The 16,203-nt window shown below is 42.2% G+C and overlaps 1 protein-coding gene across 11 annotated transcripts in view; it reads left to right on the forward strand.

Moving 5' to 3' along the window:
- Positions 1–16,203, forward strand: part of scrib (scribble planar cell polarity protein) — a 58,055-nt gene that overhangs the window by 18,072 nt on the left and 23,780 nt on the right. For all 11 annotated transcript variants that reach the window (XM_084033474.1, XM_084033478.1, XM_084033479.1 and 8 more), the window contains exons 2-17: positions 3,749–3,866; positions 4,853–4,931; positions 5,485–5,574; positions 6,250–6,306; positions 6,646–6,709; positions 7,435–7,509; positions 7,711–7,855; positions 8,559–8,677; positions 8,825–9,024; positions 9,440–9,606; positions 10,091–10,218; positions 10,425–10,550; positions 10,738–10,923; positions 11,047–11,412; positions 13,179–13,241; positions 16,090–16,179. In XM_084033474.1, the coding sequence (XP_083889600.1) occupies positions 3,749–3,866; positions 4,853–4,931; positions 5,485–5,574; positions 6,250–6,306; positions 6,646–6,709; positions 7,435–7,509; positions 7,711–7,855; positions 8,559–8,677; positions 8,825–9,024; positions 9,440–9,606; positions 10,091–10,218; positions 10,425–10,550; positions 10,738–10,923; positions 11,047–11,412; positions 13,179–13,241; positions 16,090–16,179 (2,073 nt within the window). The remainder of the gene's footprint in view (positions 1–3,748; positions 3,867–4,852; positions 4,932–5,484; positions 5,575–6,249; positions 6,307–6,645; positions 6,710–7,434; positions 7,510–7,710; positions 7,856–8,558; positions 8,678–8,824; positions 9,025–9,439; positions 9,607–10,090; positions 10,219–10,424; positions 10,551–10,737; positions 10,924–11,046; positions 11,413–13,178; positions 13,242–16,089; positions 16,180–16,203) is intronic.

Here is a 16,203-nt window from a genome sequence, read left to right on the forward strand (position 1 = left end):
AATTTACAGTCTCTTCCACGGCACATAAACACGCCATAAACACTCTTAAACAAACACCCACCGCTGCTAATACACATGAACACACAAATATGTTAACATACTACTCTTTCCCCTTGACACGCACATGCATCTAAGTCCTGCTACTCTAGCCAGAGTCCCTGACAACCTTAAGCAAAGTAAAACTAAGACTGAGTAAACAGTGGTGTGTGCTGACTTGCAGACCTACAGCACAGGATCCTCTTTCTTGTGACTTAAGGATGCCTGCAAGATGCACAAGCATGCTTGCTTGCATGCACACACACAAACACAAACACACACACATATATACATGCACACACAAACGCACATCCTGAGGCACATTCACACTGTCTGATTGGAATGTAAGCTAAGCAGGGCGATGCAGAAAAAACAAAGCAGAGAGTTTTATGATGCTGCACACACACTCACTGAAGTGCAGCATGTCTTTTGCGTAGCCTCGCCGTGTCTTTCATCACACAGACTTTGCTCTCTGTCACAGGTTGCTCATGGGCGACGCGGCTTCATTCACTGTATAATAACGGGGGGTATCTCAAATAAGTAACCGCACCACAGAACTCATTTCACACTAGATTGAGTTGGTCACATTGTGGATGTAACATAGACCCAATCCTCTGTGTGAAACCGTATCACAGTCCAACAGAATCTGCGCAGATGTGGCAATTCTCACAGATGACTTGACCACCATTAAATTTAATTTACCTACTCCTTTTCATATGTAATTCAAAGCAGTTTAAGAGGGACTGTGGACAGAGACTTTTTATTCAACTACACATACAATTTGATCTTTTAGTTGCTAAAACTGTCCTTTTAAAAGGGACAAAGACTTCCTACAGACGTACCAACAGTCATCACATGGCTATTGTTGATTTCTCTTGTTTAGTTATAAAAGGCAAATATTTGCTGTTTACAACTGGAGGAGGAGGGAAAACTGGTAAATAGTATTTTGCTGATAGTTTACACGTGGGCTGTGGTGACTGGTATGCTGTGTAAGACCATGCACTGCCCTCTGCTGACACGGCTATCAGTTATCGACCTCCCTTCTCATTCCTTTCTGTTCCACTGCACTATATCCTCGTATTCACAGCTTCACTCCCTTCCTTAAGCAAACAACTCTCACAAGGTCCTCATTTAAACATCCCAGTTGCAAAGTTGTAAAGGAAACGTAGTGCGTTGGTTCCAACCAACACACAACCTCACGCTATATAAATGGTTTCACACACACAAGCACAGCCCTGTAATAACTGCCTGTGTCTCTGAGCAGACTGTTGTGACTCACTAATACAATGATGAGACGATGGCGGTACACTAAATCCCACTGCTCCCGCTTGTTATTCCAGTTGACCCATTGACCCGTATAACACTGTTGGTTCACCATTGTTTAATGTGAAAGTATGTCAGTCATTGGGAAATGGCAGGGACATAAGATCCACTCTCGATTGATGGAATTCACAGTTATTAACTGTTCTAAAAGAAATGGGAAGCATCAAAATACAGATGTATTACATTTTACTTATGTCAGTATTTGATTGGATTTATTCAGCATCTTTCTGTTTTTCAGAAACAAAAAAGATAAACATGTTGCACCAACATTTTGGTGTTATTTACTGGAGTAAAGCTGGTTTGGGAATTTGGTGCAGCAGCACATTGGTTTCTTAGCAAAACACCAGAGAGCCTGTCTGTGAGCGGCCACTATGGAGTGAATGGCCATCTTTGTGAGTGTTCATAATTACTTGTTCTCGGGAATGATTGCATTACTGTCTAGCTTTCCCCTCATCACTGATCGTCCTCAAGAGAAGACAGGAATGCACTGATGCAAAAGCTTTAGGCTACTTAGCCTGAATGGAAGAATTTGTGATCGTCTATAAGCAGTAATAAAGCTTCTCATACTTTGGTATGAGAGCACCTTAATAAGTTAAATAACAACATGAAGCTTTTCATGAGCGTTTTAGGAGCATTAACATATCGATTTGAAGTGTGTTTAGCTGAGTTTTCAGGTGTGTTTTTCCCAACACACCATTTCCCCCGAGAGGCTTTCAGTCTCCCGGTGTCACCTGTTCTGCCAGCAAGGCTGCCTCCCCTCCTGAGGGCTGGTTCCCAGCTGGGCTTGGCCCCGGTCATGTGGTCGTCCTTAGCTCCTGTTTCCTGTTCCTGTCATCTGATCCATGTCACCTGCTACTCAGTGAGCCAACACCCTCTTTGTCTCCGCCTGGCTCTGTCCTGTCCTGTATTTATGTCCTCACCCCATTTCAATCTCCATCACGTTGGGATGCCAGTATGAACTACCAGTGAAGGGCTGGGAAATCTTGATATTGGGAAAGTACTGACGAGCTCTGTCTTGCTCTTCCAGCAAACACATTTCTGGGGGGGGCTGCTGCTACCTCTCTTCCCATCCAAACACAATACACATAACTAGTTAAGAGCGGGAAATGCCTGTCATCAAGAGTGGAGCTGAACTGCAGCATTCTTCTCTTTGTCAGCATGATTGTAGAGCTGTCTCCCATGTTGTATTGCGTGTGTATATTTTAATTTTCACACATTTGTCATCTAGAAACCTGACAATACACTTCAAAGACGTTTTTTTGTTACCTGATTTCTCGAAACAAGAGTGTAACAGTGATAGCTTTTCAAAACTTTAACCCAGTGACGGAGGTTACAAATTGCCTGGATTCTCCAATTTGGTAATTGGCACACACAAGGGTTGTTTTCAACAGAGGGCCCTCCTGAAAACCCAAGGTTTAATTTGAATTACGTTTCAGACAAAAAGTGTTTGGAAAGCATCCTTGAATAATGACTTCATACAAATTCTTACCCCAGAAAGCCCAAGTCGGCAAGTTTTCTCAAGAGTCGTCCTCCCTCGCAGTGTCTGAGGAGTCGACTGGCTTTTGACGGGGCAGACAGTGGGTCCTCTGTGGGCTGCAGAACCAGGGACTGATTGAGGGCTTATTCACTGCATAGTTTTGGCCTGTTACTCCTGCTGTTCCCCGCCAGCCTGTCTTGTCTGTCCATCTTAACGGCAGATGACACACACACACGCACAGCGTGGCTGGCAGAGGAATGTCTCTGAACGCGGTCCCGTCCAACAACCAGGCTCTTGTGAAAGCACTTGGCATGGCCACAGCAGCAGCACTCTCCTCGGCTCTCCTATCGAAAGCCACTTTGTTTGGTTGGCGTTGCCATGGTGAGGAGGAGTAGTTTTAGGGAATATTACGAAGGAATGTTTTTTGAAACCGGTCCTGGAAATTACCCATATCTGAATATACAGGAAGGTTTGTGTGTTCACTTTACAGTTCTGGTTAGCCAGACGGAAAGGTAGGCAACATTTAAAACACTTAATAAACAGTGACCTTAATATACCGTGTTTAAGCCACTCGCCACTTGAAAAGTTTTTCACATTGCTGCATGTCCTCCTTGAAATTATTAGTTGATTAATTCTCAGGTTCCAGTTCTCAAATGTAAGGAGCTGCTGCATTTGTCTGCTGTCTTGGGCTCTGGGAACTTGTTACATTTTTCACAATTTTCTGACATTTTACACACTTAACGTTTAATCAAAAACAGTTATTGACAAAATAATTGTTAGTATTTCTGTATATGATTTTAAAGATTTGATTGCATGACCTACAGACATTGTCCTTCAATGCATCCTAGTAAGATAAATAGAAAGTTTTTTTATCTTTTGTTTTGATTGACATGGTATCCTATGTCTCCACAGCCTTTTTTCAGACTACTGAACCTACGGAAACTTGGCCTGAGTGACAATGAGATCCAAAGACTCCCTCCTGAAGTGGCCAACTTCATGCAGCTGGTGGAGCTCGACATCTCCAGAAATGGTACACAAATACATCCACATGTTCACTTTGCACTTGTGTTAGTTGCTCTAAGATATCTGCATGTGAGCCCACCCATTAACACACAATTACTTGCAGAGACTTAACATGAAACCTATTTTGTTTGGGGCTGCTGTTTAATTACTACAACTCATCAGCTGTCACTCACTCTGACACTCACTCACTCACTATGGTAGATGAGACATCTGCTCTGCTACACGCTGCATCAAGTGCTGTGGTAGCAGTGTGCAGTGGCCTATAAGGGCCTTTCCCATCTGGCTGCCTGTCTGCTCCTGCTGCAGGACTACGCTGAGCCAGATAAGCATCAAAGGCTGCTTTGCTCAGTAGGGACTTCTTATCATGCACCTGCAGGACCAAGTGGTAAATGTATTTTACCTGGTCAGACCAGTGGGTCAGATTTCTTCTTGTGTCTACTATATGTGTATTTTTTTACAGTCTAGTTCTTAATATGGGGGTACGGTAATGGTGTAGTGTTTGGGAATCACTAACTTGAGCTCAATTCTGTTTCCCTCTAAAATCATAAAGAATAAAGTAATTGCTTTTATGATAGAAACAATGTGTTTAGTCATTGCCTTGTGCAATTCTTTTTTCATATATGGCACAAACGTCCACTTTGACTGAAGGGTGGAAGACTAAAGCGCTGATGTTGAAATGCATTTACAGATATTGGTTTTCAGCGAGCTTGATTGTGACTTGCATGAAAGCAAATGGCTATAAATGTGCACATTTTAAGTGATGGGAGGAAAATGAAGACGTAATGGTAACCTTTCACCATGTCATCTGTAGTACAAATTCCATGTCTTTCTGTCTCATTTTCCTTTCTCTCACTTCCCTGCGCCTAGCCATCTGGTTGTGATTACAAGGAATTTAAAATTATTCGCTCCATAGGATATGCCCCCCCTGCTCTAAATCTGTGTGTCCACGGTGCTGATGCCTGTTCCCTCCACACCTCCTCTTTTCTCCTGCAGACATTCCTGAGATCCCCGAGAGCATTAAGTTTTGCAGGGCCTTGGAGATCGCAGACTTCAGTGGAAACCCCCTGTCCAGGTAAGCGAATGGGAACGGCCCATTGCTCTATTCATCATCACCGTGAGAAAATATGTTTGCACAGATGCAAAAAAGAGGAGAGAGAAGCAGAACCACTTTGAAAAATGTAACAAAGCATGAAAAAGTCCTCATCTTTGTGCTCTAAGTACTTTCCCATTTCAAAAGTGCAATGAATCGTGTTGTGGGTTTGAATGTACAGTCAGCACTTAATGCTGATTTATAACTGCAATTTCTAAAATCACTTAGTTGCTAAGAAACAATTGTGCACAGTATGTGAACAAACATCTGGAGGAGATCATACTTTTTGTGTGACACTGTGCTTTCCCTAAGTGTCAAGTAAGAATGGCTCTCAGAATGGATTTCTTGCCACATCCCCAATCAGTGATAGAAAAGCAATGAAACGACTGGATAAAACTTGATGCTGAATACTTTAACAGATGGGAATATGTGAAGGGCCAAATAGGTCTTGTGTGTGAGTTAAGTGATCCCATGTGCTGTACAACTAAACCCTGAACGTCTCTCCACTATTTTACCTCTTGTCCTTCTGCTTCAGATTGCCGGATGGTTTCACTCAACTCCGAGCGCTTGCTCACTTGGCACTCAATGACGTGTCATTGCAGACGTTGCCCAACGACATTGGAAAGTATGTACATATGCACATGGTAGATAATCTGATAGGATAAAGTGTGTTTATTTCAAATTTCAAGATTTAATCATGGTAGAGCATTTTTTTTTTAAACATATTCACTGTTTACAAAAAACTGTTATCACATACATTTTGCGACTCAACTTCCATTGACAATAACACTCTATTTAAAGGTGTTACCATGTAAGGTTTCCAACACTATTTTCTGATGTTCTGTAGACAAAATAGAAAAAATATAGCAAATGGATTAATTGATTATTTAAACAAAATGTTGCAGCGCTAATTGTGAGTCTGCTACTCGAGAAACAGTCTAGATTATAATTTTTGCAGTGTGATGCTCTAATCAAGCCATCATACTGGTGGTCCATGTTGCTAGACAGAAGGCCTTCTACCAGTTGGATCCTTGATACATTAGGAGACAGAGCAGGTTCTCAAGGAGTGTCATTCTGATGCCCAGTGGGCTGTGAGGCAGCTGGGCTCTTGGCCGCTGCTCTGCTCGGACAGATGGAGGAGCCCCTCACCATGCCAGGCAGCTCGGCCGACCAGGCCTTCCATCTGACTAACCAACCTGCCTCTCATCTCCCCCACTCTTACCCTGCCCTCCCCCTCAATACTGTCCTCTCTTTCTCTTTTACTTGCCTCCTTTTCCACTGCCACTCCTCCTTTTTATAGCCTGGCCAACCTGGTGACGTTGGAGCTCAGGGAGAACCTGCTGAAGTCTCTGCCAACGTAAGTATCCTCTCCCTCCAGCGTGCATATGAGGGACATCAAGGAAAATAAGTGCTTGTTGACAATACAATAACAGAATAATCGCACAGTGCATGAGAAGTTGTAGATTCATTGTATTGCTTTTTTTCAGTCTCTCACCTACATATCCTAGTATGTAGTAGAAATATTTATTGTTAGTATAAGAAGATTCCAGAAAGTCACCTGTAATGACGTAGGTTAAAAAACATTGTTTGTGTATGTCAGTACATGACTGAATGGTGTCATCATTTGCAAAGCTCTATTCATTGTTCTTTCAGGGCACATGTGTGACTTACGGCATATGCGTTTTTGTGTACTCAGGTCGCTCTCTTTCCTGGTGAAACTGGAACAGTTGGACCTGGGCAGCAATGAACTGGAAGTTTTGGTAAGTCAACAATTCATCCCCCTGTTTACCATATAATGTAATATGCAGTATATAATTCATTAGGGCTGTCCAGTTGTGTCTTAAAATAATACACTGTTTGCACACACACTCACCGGGTGACATGTATCACAAATATGCTTCTCACATTACCTCCAAGATAATTATGATCCAAACCACATGTTTGCTTCACCAAACGCAGCAGAGCCAGTCTGTTAGCCCTGTATGCACCGTACCTCGCAGTAAGTGTTACTCCTGGGAACGCCCACCATGTCTCATAAGACGGTAAACAATTCCTCATGACAGGGGTGGAGGCTGAGCAAATAATTAACCTCATGATGAAACTTTGGCTGCCATAACTTCAGTGACATTCTGCTTGATTAAATGTATTACTTGGAAGTCAATTAGATGTAAGTTTAGCTCAGTGAGCACAGGAACAAATACTGAATGGTGAAATTATTTTGTGGCTTCAACAAAATGTAAAAATGTTTATGTTCTACTATACTGACATCAAATTGTTGATGTGATCACAGATGTCTTTAGGGTGTATTTAGGGCACATTCTTTTTCTGTTTGCTGAGGCCTGAACTCGTCTGACAGTTTTCAAATGACTAGGCCAGATTCACTCACTGTTGCATGTGTTGATTAAAGAATGCAGTCCCTGGCTTTTCAGACATTAAACAAAACTAACAAAACTACCCCAATGTTTTTCTTCACCCCATTTCTTAGCCGGACACACTCGGTGCTCTCCCTAACCTGAGGGAGCTGTGGTTGGACCGTAACCAGTTGTCCTCATTACCACCTGTAAGTACAGTTTAAAACAAATGTTTTTATTGAGGCCCTTTTTGCAAGAACTTTTTGCAGTTTTCTCCCAAAAATAAAAAGGAAAAAAAAGTATATTAAAATATATTACACATGCTGAATTAACAGATTTCTTCCCTTTGTTTGTGCTATGAAGTGTTCCTCCGTGGCTCACTGCAAGTGGTATTCATTGTGTGTTTATAGGAGCTGGGGAACCTCCGAAGACTGGTGTGTCTCGATGTGTCAGAGAATCGCCTGGAGGAGCTTCCCTCAGAGCTGAACGGCCTCCTGGCTCTCACTGACCTGCTGCTCACACAGAACCTCCTGGACATCATCCCAGACAGCATAGGTGAGAAAACACTACAGGGAAAGAGGGAAACATTTTCTTAGCGGGGATTCAAACCGAAAACAACATTGGTGGGGGGGCCTGCTGTTTGAAGTACAATCCAGGAAGTCCAGTTTGAGTAACGGATTACTGTGTTTAAGGGCTTATCAGATGCCAAAACACTGCACAACAGTTTGTAATACTCACAGGCAGGGTTTGCAACTGGAAAGTTATCACAGCAGTAACTCTTTTTTTGTCCCAATGATTGAGAGGTAAACGGAAGGAATATGGTATACAAAGTAATCCCCCAGGAATGTACGCTAGCATGTATTTGATTGGTCAACGCAAATCATCCACCCAGCTTTAACCTCCCATGAACGTGTCATCGGTGCATATACTGTATTAGAATATTGTCAAGTCATAAATAAGGACAATATTGATTGAAATGAAAGAACCCCAATGATTTGGGAAAGTTAGTCCTCTAGTATGAGGCAGTCACTGTGTAGAAGACAGTACTCTTCTACAGTTAAATAAGAACACCACTGCCCCCTACTGGAAAAATAATGCCAGTGGAGAGTCATATGAGCATTAACAACACCTCTGTATTGTTTTAAACTGAATATATCCAGGGCATGTATCCATATTAAAACACACGTGTAGTGTTGATGTCCATTTTGCTACAGTTCATAAAATTGTCTTTTGTTAACTGGTGTTGTTTGGTTTTCAGGGTGTCTGAAACAGCTGTCCATATTGAAGGTGGACCAGAATAGACTGACCCAACTGACTGATTCAATAGGAGAGTGTGAAAACCTCACAGAACTCGTCTTGACAGAAAACCTTTTACAGGTAGGGAATTAAAAACCACTTACAACAGCCTCACACTAACCCAGTTGGTATTTCCGTTTGCCTTTTAATGCGTACGTCCCATTAACAGCTATTAAGCGTCATTATTGTTTATACTGAATGTTAATGACTGTCTCACTCCACTCAAAGTCACTTCCTCGCTCGCTGGGCAAGCTGAAGAAGCTGACCAACTTGAATGTAGACCGCAACCGCTTAAGCAGCGTGCCCAAAGAGCTGGGCGGCTGTGCCAGCCTCAACGTTCTCTCACTGAGAGACAATCGCCTGGGCAAACTGCCTGCTGAGCTTGCAGATGCCACTGAGCTACATGTGCTGGATGTGGCTGGAAACAGGTAAACCTCACTTAACACCTTGAACTGTAAGTCATTCACAGAAGCCTTTTGTGCTAAGGTCAAAGATTTTATTAGAATGCCTATCATGACCAGCATCCTGCAGAGACATCGCCATGTTCGCTTTAATGTGAACAGGAGCAACATAACATCATGTAGATGTATTGGCAATGCTGTTTTGTGCTAAATTGTGGAAATTTCGTAAACCACATGTAATGCATCATTGTTAAAGTCATTGGTAATTTCCTGGAAAGTTGTAAAGGGAGCCTTGCGAACCTTGCAATTCTTGACCTCATGATTGCTTCAGACAATAGCGTTTCTTTGAACTCTTACTTTTAGGTTTTACAGTTTTGTAATTGCAAATTCAGCTATATATCATACAAATGAGAGATTGTGTCTCATCCCTTCTTTTGTCTAGATTACAAAACCTGCCTTTTGCCTTGACAAACCTCAACCTGAAGGCCATGTGGCTGGCTGAGAACCAGTCTCAGCCAATGCTCAAGTTCCAGACAGAGGATGACGAACACACGGGAGAGAAGGTCCTGACCTGCTACTTACTGCCCCAGCAGCCTTCTCCAAGCCTGGGTGAGTAGCACTTGGTTTCATTACACATGTGTAGGATAAGGCATGGTCAGTCATTCAATAGACATATACATTTTCATTACATTCAATGGTAGTTGCCTGTCGGAAAGGGCTGTCTGGTGGCACAGTAAACCGTTGAAAATAAGCTAAATGTGGCGTCCACTTAAAACTGATATTGATTTTGCAGTACATTGCTTTGCTCCTGTGCTACTGTGTCACTTTGTCTTCATGCCAACCGCCATTCATTGTAGGTAAAACACTGGCAGTGGCTATGGATAAGTACCTCGTACAACACGTAGGATAATTTGTAAATAAATAACATTTCGAGCTTTACAATTTGTTTTTGTATAATTCTTTTAGCTTCTATAACCAACTAGGGATTGTGAGGCTCTACTGTTAAACGCATATGTTGGAGAATAGATTCTCCTAATCTACAGCCATAAACTCAGTTTGACATCTTTCTCTCCTTTACCTTCATGTTTCATAGAGAACTTGCTGCAGAACAGTGTGGATGATAGCTGGACGGACAGCAACCTGAACAGAGTGTCAGTCATTCAGTTCCAAGAAGAGACGAAGGCTGAGGACGAGGATGATGAGGCCGCAGCGGAGCGCAGAGTGAGGAACACAACAATACACTTTATGATCCTCTTCATTTCAGTTAATCCTGATACTGAGACATGAAGTCAACATGTGGTTTATCTCTTTGTCACAAAGTCATCTGACCATTTTCTGGACTTGAACAAGGTTATGACTAATAAACATATATGTATCAGCTCCACACTAACACATATTTGTTATCACATTCATTTTCTTCGTTTTAGGGCCTTCAGCGCAGAGCCACACCACACCCTAGTGAGCTGAAGGTGATGAAGAAGGTGATCGAGGAGAGAAGGAATGAAGCTTACACATCCAGACCTGATGGAGAAGAGGAGTCCGTTGATCCACAGGTCGTTTCATTATACTGTATAACGATTATCGTGTCAAGTCTGTCAGTAGCCAGTTATCATTTAGGGATGTACTTTTAATTCAATCGGGTTTGTGATATAATTTGCTTGCTGCTGTAGACAAGAAGCAGATTTCATACTAATCCAAATCAATCCTAAATTAATCAAACTGATTTTTGGGGGGTTTTAGGAGAAGCGGCTCAGTGACCTCTCCAATCAGAGCCATGACTCCCAGGTGTCCAATAGCACACTGTCGGCCACTTCCCATGAGGACAGACAAAATGTGACCGCGGCTTTGCAGAGGGAGGACCTTGTAGACGGCCACTCTCCTCAGGATGAAGAAGAGCTGGATGAGATGGAGGTTGAGTACACAGAGGTGAATGTTTAAAACTTCTTATCCATAACGTTGTCACATAATATTATTCCCCAGTTGAAAATCTTCCTATCCCTGTGATTCCGTCTTCGTAACTAATACATCTGAAACGTCTCTTTTCTCCAGCCCTCTGTGCACTTTGCAGAGGAGCCCATGATCCGTGCTCTGGATGAGGACGACGAGGAGGATGGGGAAGATGGTGAGAGGAGTGACGAGGAAGAGAGGCCGGCTTTTCCCACAGAGAAGCAGCGTCTAATCAGAAAGGACACGCCACACTACAAGAAGCACTTCAAGATCACTAAGCTGCCCAAACCTGAGACTGTAGCTGCCCTGCTGCAGGGTTTCAGTCCCGATGGCCTGAACTCTCCGACACAGCCTGCCGAGGAAGAGCAGGACGAGGAGGAAGAGCAAAGCGTATGCACCCCTCAGCACCATCACAGAATGGAAGAGCTTGAAGACAGCCGGCTCCAGGTCAACTCCAGTCAAGTAAAGGTAAAGGAGAGGTTCCACCACTGGTAGGGTGCAATTCAGGAAGTAGAAGGGTAGCAGGGTCGAAATATTATAAATAGAGAAATATTAATTTCCCCAAATGTGTAAAAGACATACAGTACACCAGACATCACACAACAAATCAGTTATTAAACTTATGCTTAAGTTTTCCGTTCATGTTTTAAGAATATATTTAAATTGAATATATTTTTGCTTGCTCATTGCATCTATGCAGACACCTTATACTGTATGCATAGAGTGCTGTTAACTCCTTGCAAGTTGCATTCAGTTTGGAGTGGGCTGCCAGCATACATTAAGGATGTGGCATTGCATGCTGGGTCATTGTGGAAACGAAGACGTCTACCCTTGCGCTGTTTGTCAAGGGCGGTGTTTTTCTCAGGAGTTGAAAACGGTCCCAGAACGTCGCTTTGTCTTTGCTCTGTCCCATACAAAGATATGTTCTCTACCATAGGCATACACACACTCAGAGGTCATTGCTGATAATACTGTCCAATACCTCAAATCATTTTTGATTTCATATATTTAGACAAACATATTGCTTCATACTTGGAGACAAACTGGAGAAAGTCACTTGTGCTTCCACATAGGATAGCTTCTTGATCTTTGCAAACAACTAACACACCAGATAGGAATTCTTTAACGTCAAATGATGATGTCGCTTCCACACAAGCAGCTGCAAGCCTTTCTTGCGCAACACTGGCCCAGTTCAGCACTAAACTTCTCACCATGTTATCAGCTATCTCCTGATTTAATTGAATAATGATATTTTCACACTCTGCTCTTATAACATTGTGCGTGCGTGCTTGTGAGTATGAATGGAGTGAGTGTTTTCTGTCCCGGTGTCATTTATGAAAATGAATCAGTGATCTGATTTGATCATTAACATTTAGGGAGACTTAATTAAATATATATTAACTTTATTTTATTTATTATGCTGATTGTATAAATCCTTTTTAACGCTTTGATCACCAAACCGGTTTTGTGTATGTTGTGTGATTGTGGGTCTGTTTGTGTGGCTGACCTCAGACCAACCAGAACATATATCGGCAGAGCTGGAATGCGAGATCCAACGATCCTTGTTTGTGTCGTGGTATTATCATGGTGATAATCTTTTAAGGGATGTTTAAATTATCGTAGAGAGTAAGATTCTTCAATGTTCGTGTAAATCAACCCAGCAAATCAAAATATTTTTTTTACGATTTGCTCTGATTTTCTTAAATCTTGTCTTATCTTGAAAGTAATCGTGTAGATATCTTTGCTTTTTGTAGGCTGAAAGTGTATTATTTCCTTGTGCAGTTTTTTTTTTTTTTTTTTTTTTTTTTACAAAAGTAGGCTCCTATGTCTAAATTAAAGCTTGCTTCTGGAGGAATTTGCTTTCTGTGGTGTGGAGGCTGGGCTTATTTTGGTTGGGAGCTTTTGCCTTCTCTTGTCCGCTCTCTCTACACTGTGTTTTGCACTATAGCTGATCTTGATCTTGTCTCTCCATCTCTGCCTGTATTTGCTTCTGGTGGCTGGGGAGTGAGTGGTATTGCTTCTGCTTCAAGGTGGTCCATCACTGGGGACCTGAAAGTCCTGCAAGCAGACAGTGGAGTGTTGGGTGTCTTTGGTGACGTTTATGGAAAGTGTGAGAAAGAGGTTATTTTTTCATGTTTGTGTGTGTGTGTGTGTGTGTGTGTGTGTGTGAGAGAGCATATTTTTATTTTGGCCTGACTAATCCGCATGCCTCTCGCTGGTTCCTGTCCTAACAGGGGGTGTCATTTGATCAAGTCAATAATCTGCTGATTGAACCTGCTCGAATTGAGGAGGAAGAGGTCTGTACATACTCTTTCCCGTCCAGTCTGTCTCTCTGTGTCCCCACTCACCCTTTTATTCACCTGTATTGAGAGGTGGAGAAAGTTCCCACACAAATCCATGGTTAATCCAAGCCAATCACTAGGGACCCCCTAACCACAACTCATCTGTGAGATGGTCACTGTGGCAGAGCCTGGATGCATGGATGAAGTAGCCGACATTTATAGTGTTTGACTGGAGAGCAGGAGTTCAAACACTTACATGATGGGAGTAAACTTGCAAGAGGTTCCACAAATGTTTGAGTGCATCCTGGGAAGTTAGACTACTTCTACAAATTGTTCCGCTTCAGTTAAAGGTGGAGTCAGCGAATCTAATCCGATATATGTTAATTAATATATCTTCACTGTCTGCAAGCTGTCTGTTGTGTGTGTGCACTGAAAACAAATCCAGTGTTCATACTCAGCCCTTTTTAGCCTTTTTGTTGCATCTCTCTCATAAGACTGAAAATTAGGAAATTATTCCAACCATTTTTTATTGTCATTCTACTATAAAAAGCTGTAATAACAGTTTATTGATGGTTAATCGGTCACCTTTAAATATTTTGACCCATTAAGGACAGTATTTCCGCATGTGTGTGACTAAGCACCGAGTCACAGGACACATACTTTTTGTATGGAAAATTTCCATACATGATATACGACCACCAACAGTGTTTAGAGCCAGCAATGCAGCTCTTCAACTAACAGGCTCACCATGGCAGCTGTGTCTTTTATCGCACCGCCCTTTCAACATTATCCTTTTCAAAAGTGATCCATTTTCTTATCCACAAGGAGTTTCAGTGAGTGTTTGACTTCCCCCTCATTATGTATGACAACTAGTAAGTCTGGTTTGTCGGACCATTTGTAGGCCCCGTTCCTCTTTTGTTGATACAGGGAAGTGTTAAGCTTTAAGCCTTGCATGTTAAATCTCTTATGTCCTCCAGGAAAGCCCGTTATTTACATAGAATTATGTTGTTTAATCTTTGAATTTTCTTTGGCCAGCCACTGAATAAACAGTGCTAGATAAATGTCAAGTACAAAACCCTGAGTAAGAGCATAGACTGCAATGCTACATGACATTATGTGATATCCATATCATTACATATAATGTAGAATCGACACCCCTGTGTAATTGTGACTGCCAATCTCACGTTCCAATCGTGGCAGTAATGGGAAAATGTGGTAATAAAATAAAGAATCATTCATTTGGTAATTTCAAAATCAAATAATTAATAATTAAAATGTATTAATCAGAGCACTCTCATAAAAAACGCTGGCACCCATTGATGATCGTCTGACATCAATTTAGTTGTTATTTGCTTAAAACTGATAACTGAGTGTAAACTGGCTACGTGATGTGAGACAATCCGGTCATAGGTGTCGTCTCTCGACTTCAACTCCATTCTCACGTCTCAAGTTGCTAATCGGAGTGAAAACAATAACACAGGGAAAGAGGATGTCTTGGCCTGGATAACCGGATATCTACTGGCTGCACTGGAAATATTAGCCGAAATATTTCCAATTATTATTAATTTGTTGGAAACCCTGACTTCCCTAATAATTATTAATCCCCTGGATGCCCACAGTTGTTGTCTTCCTCAAGTTGCCCCACATCTACAAAATGTTTATACATTTCAGCCACCAAACAATTGTTTTCTCCCAAACTTCTGGCCATACTTCGAATAGCTAAAACGTTGATCGTAGACAGAGTAGTGTAAATCCCTGTCCAGCATCAGGTTCTGCCACACTACATCTCTGCTACTCTTCCTTTCCTCTGCTTCTGCTGCTTTGCTCCTCTTCATTCCCCGTCCACGCTGTTGCCCTGGAATGAATGGGCTGCTTCACCTGCATTCCTCCAGGTGCTTTTGTTTGGTACATAGCAGGTAACTCAACCGCCATTCCAAGGAGGCGCTCTCGGTGGATGAAGATGGATGAAGTTTATCTTCTCAGTAGATGTTTTTGTTCAGCATGCTTTTTGTTTCAAATGTTACATATGAATACTCTCCTGTGCTGTTTAGTCCTGGTACCGAAGCTTGTTGTTAGAAACATTTAAGTGTCATTTCGTATCGCGTTAATATTGTCTCTGCCAGTTAAAGTATCTGTGATCTCAAACACATGCTGGGGTTTCTACAAGGCCAGAACCATCTCCACATCCAGGACAGAGCACATTCTTTTCATCTATTACTCTCGACATTCCCACGTTTTCTTCCACCTGTCCCTCATTTCTCTGCATTCCTCACCCTTTTTTGCATGGCTTGCAAGTACACGGAATATAAGTCTGTTATGCCCTATTTAGTGTTCACCTCAAATTAAAAAAGAAAACGTCCCTAATCCCCTACATACACAGGACACATTGGATGTTTTCAGTAAGGGTCAAGCTCTGCTTTGAAGAGGGCTTTAGACTAGTCTGTTCATTGCATGTCTGAAGTCAGCTGTCTGTTAAGTGGTTACTGGGGGTTACTGCTCATTTCTGGCCATATTGTTTTTACAAACACAAAACATGCATGTTATAAAAAGCTAAATTTAAGGCAGAAATCCTCCAACCTCCACTTAAAACCGACATAAGACTCCAGACAAGTCAGAATGTGTCTCTGCATGAAGACAGGATGCTGCTCTGATAAGACTGACGCCACCTTCTGGCAGAAGGAGGGAGGTTACCCATAACTTGTATCATAAGGTTTGAGATGTGAAAATAAATGGTAATCAGCTTAAATTATATTCAAAAGTAACAACATTGCGGGCTTGCCTCCCTCTAAATCTGACCCGAGCCGAGTGGTGTTCACAGGGGTTCACTCGTAGTTGTGCTGACTCCCCACTCCTCAACTTGCAGCACACCCTGAACATCATGCGACAAACTGGAGGCCTGGGTATCAGCATCGCTGGAGGGAAAGGATCTACACCGTACAAGGGAGATGATGAGGTAATATGATGGAATTTAAATACA

The sequence above is a fragment of the Eutrigla gurnardus genome (assembly GCF_963514095.1).
Source record: "Eutrigla gurnardus genome assembly, chromosome: 18".
Classification (NCBI taxonomy): Eukaryota; Metazoa; Chordata; class Actinopteri; order Perciformes; family Triglidae; genus Eutrigla; species Eutrigla gurnardus.